The sequence below is a fragment of the Gastrolobium bilobum genome, unplaced genomic scaffold (assembly GCF_033153095.1).
Source record: "Gastrolobium bilobum isolate Gb01-03AN ecotype WA unplaced genomic scaffold, APGP_CSIRO_Gbil_v1 utg19213, whole genome shotgun sequence".
Classification (NCBI taxonomy): domain Eukaryota; kingdom Viridiplantae; phylum Streptophyta; class Magnoliopsida; order Fabales; family Fabaceae; genus Gastrolobium; species Gastrolobium bilobum.
Window position 1 is genome coordinate 138,516 of NW_026898822.1, and position 16,577 is coordinate 155,092.

Below are 16,577 nucleotides of genomic sequence, written 5' to 3' on the forward strand. Positions count from 1 at the left end.
GTGAGTCCTCACTAGGCAGGGACACGACACGTGGCTGAGGCAGTTGACAGATCGGATTTTGAGTGGTTGTAGGCTACTACCTTTTTGGAGTGTTTGATGTATTTTAGTATTTTCGCATTTGATGGATCATGATATTGATCCTTTATTTTGTATATGGCCTGTATATGTTTTGTACACGTCTGTCGCTTTGATGCATGTACATTTGGGTATTCAGGCACGTTATGTGATGAGGTAGTATTCAGATATGTTTACCTGTTGGATTGCATGCTGTTAGATATAGTGGCACTGAGCCAAGTTATGCATGCGCCCATGGATGGGCATTTGAGTATATTTGTATAAACTGTTTATCAGGAAATGCTTCTGTGTGGGATTGGAAAATCCCCAGTTGTCCGATTTATAGAGGAAACTCTGCCCGATTTTCGTTTACGACGAATGAGAATTTAAAAATAAAAAGAAAAAAGTTAGCTCGTATTTTCAGAAGTTAAGTCTTCCGCTGTTTTCTGTTTTATCATATGTATGTTAATTGAACCGGCTCGAGACGGGGACGTTACATGTCTCCTTGATCCTTCTAATAGTGTAAAAAATCTCTATTTTATTAGGATTTGATCCGCTAATCTCATTAAATTTTGTAATCTTAGCAAATCAGGGAATCTTAGTTTCTCAGAACCTTCTCTTTAGAAGTCTATTCACAGCGGAAATGGATCCTCTCATGTGCCGAAAAAACATGATATGGTTATGTGGAAAGATCACACTCATACAAAGGTAAATCAACGGTTATGATTTCGTAACTACCTATTTTATCATTTTTTTCTCTCCTCCTTTTTTATCATTGATCCACCTTTGTATGGTTATGATTCCCCACATGACATTGTCATGTGAATTTTTACATGAGAGGATCCAAATCCATTTACAGCAAAACAAATTTAAACATCTAGTGTTCAACTGAAGTTGGCTATGTGTACAATTGTATAGAGAGACTAACATTCAATATAAATTTTCATAACAAATCTTCTTTTGTCCATGGCCATTCTGTAAAACAAGCACTCAGACTTCATACTAAGGTGTTTGGTAGAAGATTTATTTTAAGATTGATGGGAAAGTGTAAGAGGATAATGGAAAATACCACGTTTGGTTCAGGTTTTTGAAAAAATTACTAGACAAATAGGATAGATGGGGAAATGACTTTTGTATTGATTTTTGGATGAAATTCACTATTACAGAGTACCACTTGAGATGTGGTATTTTGAGATAACTGGAGAAAGTGAAAAAACAGGTGCGAAGTTTCTCCCGAACATAGATTTTGCAAATTTAAATAAATTTTCCTGGTAATATTTCGGTCAACCAAACAACTTTTTTTACATTTTCCTACCAAACTCACTTTTCAACCATTTTTCTAGTAATTACATTTCCCTAGTATTCAAAAAATTTCTCCTCAACCAAACGCCCTCAATACTATTGGTGAAATTCCATGTTGATCCTATTAAGAGAGAGTAGATTCAAGTTACATAATGCGACTAGCATGAATTTTCACCGAATAATATAAATATCTTTTCATATGAAAAAGTGGTCATCTGGTCATGTTATTTGATCACAATCACTTTTTAAAAATCATACATTTTTCTTTTTCTTATCTCATTCGTTAGTTGTTATTAAATAATATGACTACTTTTTCGTATAAGAAGAGCCAAATCCTATGAGATTATGTTACGAGTTGAGTTGCCTGACAATTATCTAGTTATGTCTCAAAAGCTCTCTTGTGTTTCAAGATTCATCTATTTTAGAGCCCATATTACCACTTGAGTCAACGATAAGAGTTTTCATCTATTTTAAGAATATTTATATATGTCACTTTCAGCTTTGAATAAAAATAAAAAATTAATTAAGATATTTTACAAATTCTTGGTTAAAAGCCATAATTTATTAATTATTTCTTAGTAAAGGAGAAAAAAAAAAGTTTATCCATCATTAATTTAATGTCAATCCTCCCCTAATTTAAACTATATTCATTTTTTTTTATAGGTCATTTCAGTCATTTGCCAAAAAATATTATTCATAGGCCAGTCAAATTGTCGTGCTTTCATTTCCCTCACATTCATACCAAGTGCGGAATTGCGTTTGCGTTTGCGTTGTGTATGTGGCGATGAAATCAAAACACACAGAATTAGGCACAACGAGATCAAGATCAAGAGTGGGAGTGGGAGCGGGAAGGAGACAGTTGCGATTTTCTTCGCGGAAGGTTATACGAATCATCATTGTATGTCTCGCCTTGTTTGCTATTTTGCCTCCAATTTTCTTCCACCTCCGTCTCAGACGCTTTCATCAGGTCATTTTTTATAAATACTTAACTCAAATCATTCATAATATGGTTATTTACATTTTATTTTACATTATTTTGATTTATTTTTTTATGATTTTTCATATTATAACTAAGTAACTAACCGGTGAAGTGTTAACTTGAATTTGATTGATTGTGCACTTCAGATGCAACGGAGAAAGTGTGGTTGGATTCGTGATCCTCCTCTTGTGTGTGCACATGGCGGTGATTCATCCAAAGCATCCTCCAACACTGTATGTGCTTTTGTAATTTTTGTAAGCCCAATGCGACGTGCTATTGGGCGAAAATCATGGTGTTTTTGTAATTTTTATTTATTCCACGGTTATTATAGTCTTTATAATTATAATTTTTTAATTTTTCAATCCCTCGTTGGGGGATCTTTTGACTCCAGAATAAGATTTTTAAGTCTTACTCATCATCTTAGCCGTTGATGGACGGAAATCAACGATTGTTATTTATAATGTAATTAATAATTAATTAATTAATATGACTTCCTAAACTATAATCGTTGGATGGACGAAAATCAAGGGCTGAGATAAGGAGAAAAAGTTATAAGTCTTACTCTGGAGTCAAATGATCTCTCTCCATATATATATTTATATGAATATATATATGGAGAAGGATCCGTTTACAAATTTTTTTTACAAATTTTTGCAAATTACACTATGTCTGACCGATAATACTTCACTCAAGAGTGTATTACCGGTCAGACATAATGTAGTTTGTAAGAGTTTATAAACAAGTGAATATTACTATAATTTATTTACCTTGTTTATGTCATGTTTTATTTTTTTATCTAATTTTATTTTATTTTGGATTCTTTTAATAGATGGCTGCTTATGTCTCTGCTCTTCATTCTCAAGTGGATTGTATAGAGATTGACGTCTCTCGTTCTTCAGATGGTGTTTTGTTTGCTCTGCATGACAGGTACTTTTAGGCTTCTCAATTTCTTATAATTTCTCAACAAGTGTTTTTTTATTAATTCTCATTGCATGTAGAGATAGCTTTATAGCCACTTTGAGATGAGATTAATTCTCAAATGATGCAGGCAGGGATTTGCAGCGGTTATCTGGAAACACTAGTTCTAAAGTTGGTTATATGACTTCAAAAGAGGTGAGACTTGCAGATTTTATTTTATCTCTGCAAGTTATTCTAAATGTTGCTAATGTATTCATGTTGGCATGTGAAATTTTTCTTAGACAATGGATTTAACTTGCAAAGCTGTTGTAGTATACCATATTAGCCTCTCCAGCATTTGTGGAATATCTTTTGGAAATCTTGATATTTGCATTTAGTAAAAGATAGAGAGAAAAAAAAACTCACCATATATGATCATTTTGACCTAAAACTAACTAATATATACATTTTAAAATCATTTCCTTTTATTCTCTTTTTTCCTTTACTGAGAATGCTTTGAGGCTTTAAAAGGAGTAACATTGACTAATATTGTCTTCAGTTTATTTCTGTAGATAAGAGAGCTTAGTGCTTCACGTATGTCTGTTGTGAAGTTTAATGATGAAAGTATACCTACAATTCAAGATGCTTTGATGGTATGATTCCAGGGTTCAGTTCTTTTCTTCCCTAAAAGTTTTTGCTATTTGGTATTTTCTTGAATAGTTTTAAATCTATTCCTTTCACCCCGTATTGGTTTGCTTGCTTTCTTTGATTATATTCATTTTCTGTTATTGTTGACAATTATCTCCTTACATGTTTTTACTTGTCCTTTCAATGCTGTATCATACTTTTTGACTGTGGTTCCATTTTATTTGTTTTAGTTCACGTCAAATTCAGTACGACAGATAATTCTAGACGTTAAAGTTGGACCCCCATTTTATGAGAAAGGACTTGCCAAAGATATTCTCTCTATTGTAAGTGTAATGCTTCTGTCCCTTTGCCTCGGCACTCAAATACTGTATTTACTAATGACTGTTAGTCCCTATTTTCTTTGCTGTCTGGCATGGTTACCGTATTAAAAGCTCGTTTGTTTCGCCTTTTAAAAAAAGTAACTTTTATCTCTTTCTTATTTTAGAAGTGTTTTTTATAAAAGTTAAAGCTATTTATATTTTTATAAAAACATTTAGTTTTTGAAAAAAATATTTGGCTTTCGACTTCTGCTTTTTTTAGAAGTTAAAATTTTTAGCATCTGAAAAAAGTAGGTTTTTGGCTTTTTTTGTAACTTCTGCTTTTTTTAAAAGCAGACATCCAAACGAACTAAAAATGAAAAGTACTTTTTTTCAAGAAAAAAAAGTAACTTTTGGAGAAAAAAAAGCTCATCCAAACGGGCCCTAAAGCGTTAACTTGCCTTGTAGTTGACAACCTGCTGAAAGTATGTATAAGTGGCATGATGAGAATTCCTCTGAAATTAGCATATGGGCTTTTTTTGACTTTTGGGATCATATTTGTTGAACGAGATCTTAAGTTTTAATTTTCTTTTCCTATCTTTTTCAATGTTAAATTTTGAAGAATTATATGACTGTCTTCTGTAGATTTCACTTCTTTCCCATAAATGTAATTTCCTTATGGGTGAAATACATTTGTCCCCCTGAAATTAAAGGGTACTATCACAAACTTCATACACCAAGTTCAAAACCCCATACTAAACTGTAAACTCCCTTATAGTTCCAAGACAATCTGGATTTAGTGAAATTAGTCGAGAATATTGATGTGTCTTGGACATGTGAAACCGAGTATGATAATGTAGTCCCAGCTGCAAGTGTGTCTTCAAAATATTTTCTGCTTTTGCAGCTATGTAATGTTAAAAGTGTCATTCAATATCTCTTTCAGGTGGAGAAGACAGAGTGTAGAAACTGCCTCATATGGGCTAAAAGAGACAATTTAGCAAGGGATGTAATTAGACTGTCATCAGAAATTACTGTAAGAAGCAGTTTATTTTGCTTTATCCGCAAGACTTTTTCATGTTTTTGTGACTAGAATGTTTTACCAATGGAAATGTTCTTTTTGTGTGATATGGCTTTTCATGTATTATTATTTTTTCTTAAGGCTTCATTTTGATCTAAAATGGAAACGGAAAAGGAATTTGGTTTATGCTTCTAAACAATTAACAATTGGCAGGGGAACATAAAACAAAAGATTGTGCACAGCTTTTGGCTTTATTAACTTATACACCTGCTTACTTACCATTGATTTTATGGCTGTTACCAGTGATTTAATATATACAGTGAATGATGTAAATAATGCTTGAGAGTTGGTGTACAATTGATGTGCAAATAACAGAATTCTTTCTGCAAAGCATGGAAAGACACAGGGCTGGTGTCAGATATGTATGCTGATTCAACACATTTTGAGTCTTTCATGTGGAAAAAAAAGCTGCCAGAGTCATCTACAGCATTCTGATAATTGCATTGCTAGACTAAAAAATACTAGTTTTGATGCTCTTACTTGAAGTTTAGAGAGTAAACTAGATCGGATGAAACTGTGTGTCTGTAATAGTACACACATAAGCTCTATATATATATTAGTGTCGGTATTAATTACAATGATTTTATTCCAGAAATATACAATCGTAATTTGGTTTCGAACTGATTCTACAATATATGCAATCACCTAAGATATTGTAACAGATATTCTAACACACCCCCTCAAGCTAATGTGTATATATCATATGTGTTGAGCTTGTCACATATATAGTTAACTTAGGGACCTTTTAGTGCCATAGCAAAATTATTTGCAGGTTGATGATCGGTGTTTACAAATGCTTTTGCTATCTCCCCTGATGGGATTTTCTCCCAAACAAAATGATAATCAATCTTAGTGTGCTAAAGCCTTTCATGAAATACAAGATTTGTAGATATATGAGTGCAATTTGATTGTCACATATGAGTTTCATCGGTTGTGGTTCACAAATGTTCAATTCTTTGATCAACTGTTTCAACTAAATGAGTTCACAAGTCATTGTTGCCATTGCCCTAGTCATCGTTCCCTGTGCCTGATGATTGGGCAACTACATTTTGCTTTTTACTTTTTCATGAAATCAAGTGTACTCAAAAAAGAACACAGTAGATCTGCCTGATGGAGAGCCTGCCCAGATAGTATCTCTGTAACTCCAATTCTCCAAATGTCCATTATCTTCATATAGTAAGCCTTTCCTTGTTTCTTCTTTGATATATCACAATATTCTAACAACAGCATACCAGATGGAGAATGTCGCACGTGGATTAATTCTGATCTTCTGTTTCTAACAAACAGAATTAGTTGAGTCTCTTTTACTTGTATCATAGTCTGTTGTAACATACTTACAACTACCCAAGGATTCCCTTAAGACAGCTATCTCCAACTGTTCTTAACTGACTGGATAAATATGAGAACTCTGTCTTGAGTTCATTGGATGAGTAGAAATTACACAAATTACACAGAACACCCTCTGCCTTCCTCTCTGCACTTTAATAGTTTCCTTCATTTTCTTTCATTCCTTCACTTTCTCACCCAAATACAAAGAAATGGGAAAAGAAAAACAAAAAACACAGAAAACATCTGCTCTGCAAAGCCTGCCAGTCTCTGCACATGTCTATTAAAGGAACCCCTCTAAATAGCCATGAGCTGAGCACCAGAAAATCCTCATCCTTAAATATTCACACATTACTCTATGTCCATAAACGCCTTAACTCTGCACATTTTTGAAAGAGTGTTGCCCTCTTTTCTCATCCCAAATCATGTGGAATGGCATATGAAAAAGTGCTCAAAATCGGGTCTAGACCTATCCAACGTTTTCAAAATACTAGTGCTCCACAAATAACTTGCAGTGGGGCAGTGTAAAAGTATATTACTAGCTGTGCGGGTAGGAGAGGAGCAAAACGCTAGGAGAGAGAGTTTTGGTGATATGGACCTTTTGGGCATAGATTTCTGAAGTGAGTTATCAATATGAAGGTTATCCTTGTTTGGAGAATGGGTGAGGAAGTGGATATAAGATTTACGTGAACACTCTGAACTGGCTGTGAGTCTCTGCCTTTATTGTACCTTATTAATTTTTTGTAATTATTAATGTGAATTATTTGCATCATTTCGAAGCTGCTAGCTGAAATGGTGTTGTAGATGTGTTACTTTAACATATTGTTTTTATCGTCCACTTCAACTTCCACATAGTTCAGTCTGGGATGATGCAGGTTGGCTACATTGTTATGAGGGAACCTTCTACTGGGGCGAGAACAAACTTGTTGAGGATGAAAGGCGCTGAGGTTGTCGGTGTCTACCACCCATTGATTGATGAAAAGCTTATGAGAGTTTTGCACAGGTGTGATTTTCTATTAAACCATCTATCATCTGGCAGCTATAAGCGTGGATGTGTGGTCTATTAATCATATTTTGCATTGTGGTTAACAGGAGGAACAAAAAGGTGTATGCCTGGACAGTTGATGATGTGGAATCCATGCAAAAGATGTTGTTTGAGCATGTTGATGCTATTGTTACGGGCAACCCAACTTTACTTCAAGGTCTAATGCAAGATACCAGAACACAATGTCTCGAAGGAGGTTATTCATTTACAGACTAACATTTGTTTCAATACATAACCTCTGTTTCAATGTATTAGGTGATAATTACATTGCTAATTGTTTGTGTAACCTCAATTCTTTACTTGACAATGAGCCGTAAAAAAGGAAGAAGAATATCATACAGGGCTAAGACACTTGCCTTTGGGATATTTAATGGGTCTTTAGTTAATGCTATTTGTCAATGGAACTATTGGCATCAAAATGGAGGACTGCAAAGGTCCTTCCTTGCTTAAGCAACAAATATGTATGGCAGCAACATGTGACATTGGTTGAGGACACTAACCTAATTACTAGGAAAATGGTTGGAAAGTGAGTTTGGTAGGAAAATGTAAAAAAAGTCGTTTGGTTGACCAAAATATTATCAGAGAAATTTATTTAAATTTGCAAAATCTATGTTCGGGAGAAACTTCGCACCTGTTTTTTCACTTCCCCAGTTATTTCAAAATACCATATCTCAAGTGGTATTCTGTAACAGTGAATTTCATCCAAAAATCAACACAAAAGTCATTTTTTTATCTATCTTATTTGCCTAGTATTTTTTTCAAAAACCTGAACCAAACGTGATATTTTTCAATATTCACTTACACTTTCTCATCAATCTCAAAATAAATCTTTTACCAAACACTACGTAAAAGGAGTTTTACTATTAGGGAGAAGAAAAATAGGAGTAACGGAAATCTTTGAACTTGGGTTGACGAGGAAGAATATAAATGTTACTATTAAGGCGAAGAAAACGGGGAGGGAATAATTCTGATTGAATGAAGGTCACGGGGGTCTTGAATTGTTTATACTAGTTTTATGAGAGAGAAAAAATTCGTTAGACATTTTTTTTTTATATGTATTTCATCCGTTTAATGTAAATAAATATTGTAAATTGTGACTAAGCAATTATAATTTTTTATTCTTAAAAACATATTTACCATACAACGTACGGAAAAATATCTATTTTATATTATGTGTGTTTATTTTTATATATTCCACGTACTTTTAATTTAGACAAATATTGTAGGAATATGAGTCTAATTTATAAATATATAATATGGAAATGTTGAATTCGGGATCTTTTTTGGCTACTTTATAAGTTCATTCATCTATTTTATACATGACTATTCAGTCATTTTATAGTTTATTTCTCCGTCTACCAAAAAAAAAAAGTTTATTTCTCCCCTAGTAAGTTGTTTATTAAAATCAATAAAATTTAAACTGTTAGCTCAAATTGATATGTTGGATAAAGGGAGTTTTTCCGCACATTTAAGAATGTGTGGAGTTTTTTCTTTTATCGTTTTTAAAAACATTAGGAATAAATTGCATATAATAAAAGATAATATGCTATTCATTATTTTGTTACCCATAAGTTCCTAAATTATGGGCCACAATTAAAAATATTAAGTTCTATTAGTTTTAATGTCTCATAAATTATATAAGAAGCGTGTGCCTTTAAAAACAAAAAGCTGAGTAACTTAAAAGTTTTTTTGATCCACTTTCAATTCAATCTAGGAAACCTCAAAACTTACCAATAGAACAATTTTCATTCTAATTCAAACTTTGGATAAGCGTGCTTAGCGTGTTACAAAATATTGATATATTTATAAGTTACAAAATTGAATTAAACATTATGGATTATGCATAATTTACCCAACGACAAACACTATTAGATGGATTTCTACTGAATGGAATTTTTTTTTACAGATATGCAGTCAAGATAGAGTAGATTTCAAGAATCAAGACTATTTTAAAAGTTTTTTCATTTTACTTTGGTCGGATAAGATTCACAGATTCGATAAATTTTAATCAAGATTTTTAAAAAATAAGAAAAAAGAACCGATGGTCAATGTGTTAATAATAATAATAATGACCTCATACATAGTAAAAATACAAAAGTAGTATCCTCAAATATTCACATTTCTTTGTTAAACGAATCGAACGGGAAAAATCAAAATATAAAATACTTCATTATATTATTATTATTATTATTTTCACTAGGAGATGCTAAGACGGATAAAATAGAAAAAATATAATTGAGATAATAATCTATCATAATAAATTAGAGTATTCACTCATGAGATGGGAACAATATCTTTAAATACTCTTTATTTTTGTCCAACACGTGTTTAAATATCTTCCCATCTAGAGTTCAATTCCACGCTTACAAAATAAAATATGTTTAGATAATTCCTAATTTTTCTTAATTTGTTTAATCAATTTTCTATCTAATTTAGTATTTATTTGCTTATTATATATATTAATAGGATTAATATTTTTCATGTTATAGAAGATAATTTTATCTTCAACATATAAAAAAAATGTGTAGGATCCATTTTTTTCTTTTTCTTTTCTTCACATGGATCCCAAACACTTTATATGTGTGTAGGAGATAATAATTTTATCTACTACAACATGAAAAATATTAATCTTTATATTAATATGCTTAATCAAATATCAAATTTTGATGGATATGATTTTACAAATATGGATGTACCAAATGTCAAATATTTTTTAAGCAATTCATTTTTATGTATTAAATAATTAAAAGTTGCTTAATCTCTTAATCTACTTCTCTTTAGTAAAAAATGACACCTATCTTTTTTAAGTTTTCATCAATTATATTTTTTTAAAGAGTAAATACTATTTTTGGTCCCTAACAAAATATTCGGTCCCTACTTTGCAAAAAAAAATTAGTTGTCTGGTCACTATGAAATTTAGAGTGGACCAATTTTAGTCCTTTTGAGGGACTAATGTGGATCTTTTTTGAATTTGTGAGGGACCACGATTTCAACGGGTCTACTTTGAATTTCTTAGGGACCTTGAGAATAATTTTTTATTTGTAAGAGACTAAAGTGAATACCGTATTTTTTGTTTGAGAATTAAAAAGGTATTTACTCTTTTTTAAAACAAATTGAACATATTTTGTTAATGGTAAAATCCTTCACGTCTAGGTCATTGCCCTCCATGGCTCCATCTCATGGACATGAAGGGATTAATCTTAGTATCGTTCAAATGGATAAAATAAAAAATAAAATTAGATATAGATAAAGTTGTAGCTTATGCATCATATTCTGCGGTTCTGGTGTGCAATGCATGTGGTGCCAACTCCCAAAACTCTCTTGCATCTGCCATTCATCAACACTCAAAACAATTTCCATAATACAATTCTCAATATCCATTTTCTTAATCCAATAAAAGATTATCATTACTGTCTCCCATTATCATTCAATTAATTAATTAATACACTGAAATTAATATTCTTTCTTTCTTTCAATTTTACGTATCATTCAATTTTACAGCTAGATTGTTTTTTTCTTTAAAAAAACAAAAAAAAAAAAAAAAATTGGAGTTGGGGGTTTCTTGTGGTAAGAGAGAAACCCTGATTCTGTTGTTTAGGAAGATTTGATCTTAATTTTTTGGAATACCCTTTAAAGTTCAAAGTTCAAAATTGAAACTTTGCACGAAGATGGCGTCTGGGAAGATTGGAATAACCGGTTGGTTCCACACGAAGATCACTGATCCTCTTCTCTCCATTCTCCGCAGGTACTCTTCAAACTTTTCACTTTTTCAGCTCTGATCTGCTATTCATTTGTTTGTTAATCACTGTTAGGCGTGATTCATCTGCAATGTTTTTTTTTTCCTTTGATTTTCCAGTTTGATGGTTATATGAGATCTGTTTCTGAACTCTTAATAAATGTTTCAAATGTCTTAAATTATTTATGTGTTGAAGTTTGTTCTTCATTTCAATCATTCTCTGATTAAAACAAATTAGGACTGTGAAGTTTAATTTTCTGGGTATATTTAAAAAAAAAAAAAAAATTGATGTGACTGACCTCTTATTGATGTTTGGTTAAGTTCAGACATGGTTGTTGTTTCTGTAATTTTATTATCTTTCTCCATATCTTTGGCAGCCATGTAAGTATGTTTTTTATGCTGAAAAATGAAAAATCAAATGCTTTTATGGAACAGAATTTGTCAAGTTTTTCATTTAGAAATCTTTGTCTATTTATTATATTCCATTACAATTTACAATTAGGCTTCTAAAGATAGCTGTGGTTAGATAATTTTGCTTTGTTTTTTTTTTTCCTTTTCAGAGGAGCTGAGCCCAACCAATTGGCTTTCTCTGCTGCTCTTGGCATTACATTGGGAGTATTTCCTATATGTGGTATGTTGTAATTAACCCACCTGGAATTATACCTGTCATTTATGTTGGTTTCCACTTTTACTCCAGTGAAGTAGATGATTTTTTTTTTCTTTCTTGCCACTGAACAATCTTCATCATGTTTACAGTTGTGAACTTGAAATTTTGCTCTTAGAACCGAGATCCTTTTGCGTGCAATCATATAGGTTGAATTGGATACTGTTTGGTGTCCAACATTCATGCTCAACAACTTTACAAATTTCTATTGATTTTCCTATTACTGATTTAAAATGTGGTGCACGTATATCACTTAGTGGAGAGTGGAGACCCTTCTCTCATACATGTATTTGAGAGAAATGAAGAGTTGAAGAAACTGTTGACAGCTTCTGAATTATAAAATATTATTCTTTTTTTGAGATAAATGTAGAGTGTTACTATATAGAGCGTCAATTATATATTTAAGTCCTAATTGCAGACAAGAATGATAACTTCAGAAACATGACTAGGTGAGTTCTTTTCTAACTCAGTAGGCATCTTAGAGAGGTGATTACATTCAATATGCTGGTTATAGGACCAACTAAGAGAAACTGCATGCTAGGTGTACATCAATTTTTGAATTAGTGAAAAATGAATGGGTAAATGACCAAGTTGGTCAGCCAAATGGAATATTGAACTTTTGGGGCTGGATGTCAACATAATTTCCATTGAAAGATGGAGACAACAAATTCATCACAAGGGACAATTTGGTTCGCAAAATACCTTTCCTTAACAAGCGCACTCATTCTGATTAAACAGTTATTATTATGTCAACCAATATATAATGTCTCGGTTTATTAACCGAACCATTGATACTGACACCAGATGCAGAGCAAAGTTATTCTATCTACTATTACAAGTTTTTGTATACATCATAGTAAAAAGTGATTGTATATAAAATGGGTAATGAGTTTGGAGTGATTGTTGTTTCTGTAGTGTTGTATTGTATCACTATCAATGGTTCATTTTGTTTTTATATTTGGATAAATTATGTTATCAAATTTATTTCTAGTTTGGTTAATATTCTTAGACATTATACCAGTTAACATAATATAAAATTATGGTTAATTCTATTTTTTTACTTTTGTTAATTGAAATCATCAATGGACTTGGTAAGGGAGGCATTCTGGAAACAATATAATTCCTCATGATATATATGGATATGTAGGAAATCAATTACCATATTCCTAAGCATAGCGATGCTTACGGGCTGGGTATCCCAAAATGAAAATTGGCTGCTGCATAGAGTACTGGTTTTCTTTGTCAGAATTTTCTTAAAGTGGTTTCGGACAGAAAGTGTAAGCAGCTGTGCATCCAAGTCAATATCTATCATGGATTTTCAGTGGCTCTCTCGCATCATTCATCTGTTTGCCATGAGGTTTAAACAATCAATTTTAAATTAATTTGTCTAGCATAACCACATCTAGGTAACCACAGTTTAGTATTGGTGGCCGCCTTGCATAATCAGTTTGTTGTTCATATCTCTCTCTCTTTATGTGTGTGTGTGTGTGTATATATATATATATATATATATATCCAAAACTATGTCTTTCCATCAACTCTAGAGATGCAACTCGATTTCCAAAAAAAAAAGAGATGCAACTCGTGGAAAATGCAGATTTGACTAACATAACCCCAAAACTACGTATGATTTCAAGATGGGGAAGCAACTACATATTTAAATTTAAGTATAAACTGATTTAACCTACGAAATGCATCGCAAAATGGCAAAACATTTAGAAGAAGCAAAATATGCTGTCAAATAGATATATGAGAAAGTAAAATGACTTGAAATGTAGCAGTTCTTCTACAATTTGTTAGTCACGCTAATTCTTTTCAAATAGGTGTGACTATATTCCTATGCGGGGTGGCTATTGCATTGCTTGGATCATTTTGCCATGCTCCGACTGTGATGCTTGCAAACTTTATTGCTACTCCCATAGAGTTGAGGTAATGTGCATTTAGTGCAATCTTTGCGTCTACTTTTCATCTTTATGGTGAATCATTGTACTTATATTCTGTTGATGATGTTACAATCAAGATATTTTATGCAAATATATTTTAAACAACTTTATGATTCAACTTTTGTTAGAAGGGGTCTTTTTTCTTTCTTTTTTGATGTCTCATGAAAAACATATATTTTCAAATCAAATTGCATCCTAGGAGGACAAATAGAGGCTCCAGTGATAAATGCATCAAATGGAAGATAGTCCAATCAGGAAAATCCAAGAAAACTTGATAATAAACCATTAAAGAAGATTTTATTCTAAATTGTTTCATTGAAATTTTGTTTTTGATAGAGATCAATGACGTCGATAGATCCATGTTGCCAACCCTACTTAGTGGAATGCGGTTTGGTTGTTGTTGTTGCTTCCTCAGGGTTCAGAGTTAAGGCGGGTTGGACAATAAATATGTTGTAAATCATGTTAAAACAGAGAAACAATGTTTTTACTTTGAGAAAAAGGTTTCCAAATAGGAAATCCAAGTTGAATCACCCACTGTCCCTAATCTGTTTTGTATTAACATTGTTTTGTACCGTCAAAAACAATGAAAATATACGGACTTTTTTAAATTATGCTCATACGTCTTTTCATGTCCCTGTTTTGTCATGTGTTTGAAAGTTAGGTTCATTCTTATTCCCAGGTCAATGTTGTTTTCTTTCATAATTGACTATATTATATATGCATTTCAGTCTGGTTGTGCCCTTTCTACGCTTTGGTGAAGTTATCTCTGGTGGACCTCATTTCCCTTTGACAACTGATGCTTTAAAGAAAGTTATTACTGGTCAAGCTTCACATGAAGTCATATTAAGTGTTGCCCATGCGGTAGGTCCTACTGTACCATAGATTTAGATATATTATATAAGTATTTTCTTCTGAATGTATTGAAATTAAGTATTATAGATAACAGTTATGCACAATGGAGTTAACTTTTTTGCGATGCATTGACAATAAATCTTTCTATGCTTGTGGCCCTTCTGTGCTGTATTTTGGGGTGTTTTTGTACCTAATGATGCAAATTCCAACATCTGTTGCAATTCAAGTTTACTCTTTGGGTGGGAAGGGTAGTGTTTCCTTGTGTAGTATCTGACTTTCATTACATGCTTATATAAATATGGTTGCAAATAATATATTGGCCATAATGCATGACTGGGGTTTAATCAAAGTGAGAAGAAATGGTGGGGTTCAATGCTAGTAGAATACTTTGGTAGCTTGGGAATTTAATGGTAATCATTTTCCATGAAATACACTGGCTAAGATGTTCATAATGCTATCAAGCTTGAATCCATGTCTCTTTCCTTTTTTTCCCCAGGTCAGTGTTGAAATTTAAAATCTAAATTTATCTATATTATAGAACCTAATGGAGATACTTTATGTCTGGTAGATGGTTGGTTGGATTCATATGAACGTTACTAATCATGGAGCAGCATATAGGATTGAGATGTTGCCACTTAATGAATGCTTAAAATCTGACTGCTTGTAGTATCACACCTAGCAATATTCCACTGATTGTCTCTAACTTATTCTTAAATCATTTCTAAATTCACTTGATATTGTACAAATGTCTTTCTGCTTCAATCATTTTGCCTTTTGATTTCATTTCCAAGTTTATACAATGATCACATTTGAAAATTAATTGTTTATCATTTTTTTTTTGCAGTTACTAGGGTGGCTGGCTGCATCTCCTTTTATTTTGGGAACTCTATACATAGTATTTTTACCATGCTTCAAAATTCTGGTTCATAAATTCTCAAGTGTTCCTTCAAGTCCAAAGAAGTCGCTCCATCCACACGCAGAAGTAAGGCTCAAGGTAAGGGATGTCTGACAAAGTACTAACAAGGTCATAGTCACTAAATCTGCTTAGTGAAAGTGATCAGTCATTCATTTGTTCTTTCGTGACACAAATTGTACATAATGAACAAAGACTTGCAATTGTTTATAATGCTGAGATTTATGTACCCCATGTTGTAAATTATGTGATTATCAAAAGGGCAAACCCCGAGGACAAGGGTGGTGTGAGGGGTGTAAGGGTTGATTATAGGTGGTCTTGCCGTAACATTTTTACAAAGAGGCTATTTCCTAAACTTACCGCCTGTCCAAAACTCGCCCTTTATGTGATTATCTAAAGGGTTTAGTGTTTCTCGTATTGTATGAGATGAATTTATTTCCTACGTACATAAAAGTGTGTGAAGCTTATATTTTCTCTTTTGTTCATATGGGCTCCACACATTTTTAAATGTATATAGAAGATAAATTTATTATCTCCTATAACATGAGAAACATTAAATTAAACCTTTATCTAAATTAGTATAATATTAGCTATGAGAATTTTAAAGACCCTAAGTAATAGGGATTTCAAACTCTCATATAGACAGGCTCATGAAGATAATCTAAGAAGCACAGCTAATATGCAATTTCCATTTAGTGTTTTTTTTTTTAAAAAAAAAGGTCATCAGTAGTTGGGGGAAGAGACATGAAACTTCTTCATGGATTATGATTTCTTTTACCTAATATATCGGGGAATAAAATGTCTAAGTTGTGATTAAAATGATTGCCCTTGGATAGGGTGCATA

General features: G+C 32.3%; 2 protein-coding genes across 5 annotated transcripts; both read left to right on the plus strand.

Moving 5' to 3' along the window:
• The first annotated feature begins 2,096 nt into the window (after window positions 1-2,096).
• LOC133284403 (glycerophosphodiester phosphodiesterase GDPD4) lies at window positions 2,097-8,143 on the plus strand. 4 transcript variants are annotated; one of them, XM_061481403.1, is made up of 9 exons: window positions 2,097-2,323; window positions 2,482-2,568; window positions 3,165-3,262; window positions 3,388-3,448; window positions 3,805-3,885; window positions 4,111-4,209; window positions 5,120-5,209; window positions 7,441-7,583; window positions 7,673-8,143. In XM_061481403.1, the coding sequence occupies exons 1-9, from the start codon at window positions 2,141-2,143 to the stop codon at window positions 7,839-7,841; spliced, it is 1,011 nt and encodes a 336-aa protein (XP_061337387.1). In that variant the 5' UTR covers window positions 2,097-2,140; the 3' UTR covers window positions 7,842-8,143. The 4 variants fall into 4 exon arrangements, with proteins under 4 accessions (XP_061337387.1, XP_061337389.1, XP_061337388.1 ...); XM_061481405.1 differs by having other exon boundaries at window positions 7,456-7,583; XM_061481404.1 differs by having other exon boundaries at window positions 4,111-4,203.
• Window positions 8,144-10,940: 2,797 nt separating this feature from the next.
• LOC133284402 (uncharacterized) lies at window positions 10,941-16,051 on the plus strand. Its single transcript, XM_061481402.1, has 5 exons — window positions 10,941-11,370; window positions 11,922-11,992; window positions 13,849-13,954; window positions 14,697-14,829; window positions 15,665-16,051. Exons 1-5 carry the CDS (start codon window positions 11,294-11,296, stop codon window positions 15,827-15,829), a joined length of 552 nt encoding a protein of 183 aa, XP_061337386.1. The 5' UTR covers window positions 10,941-11,293; the 3' UTR covers window positions 15,830-16,051.
• Window positions 16,052-16,577: the final 526 nt, after the last annotated feature.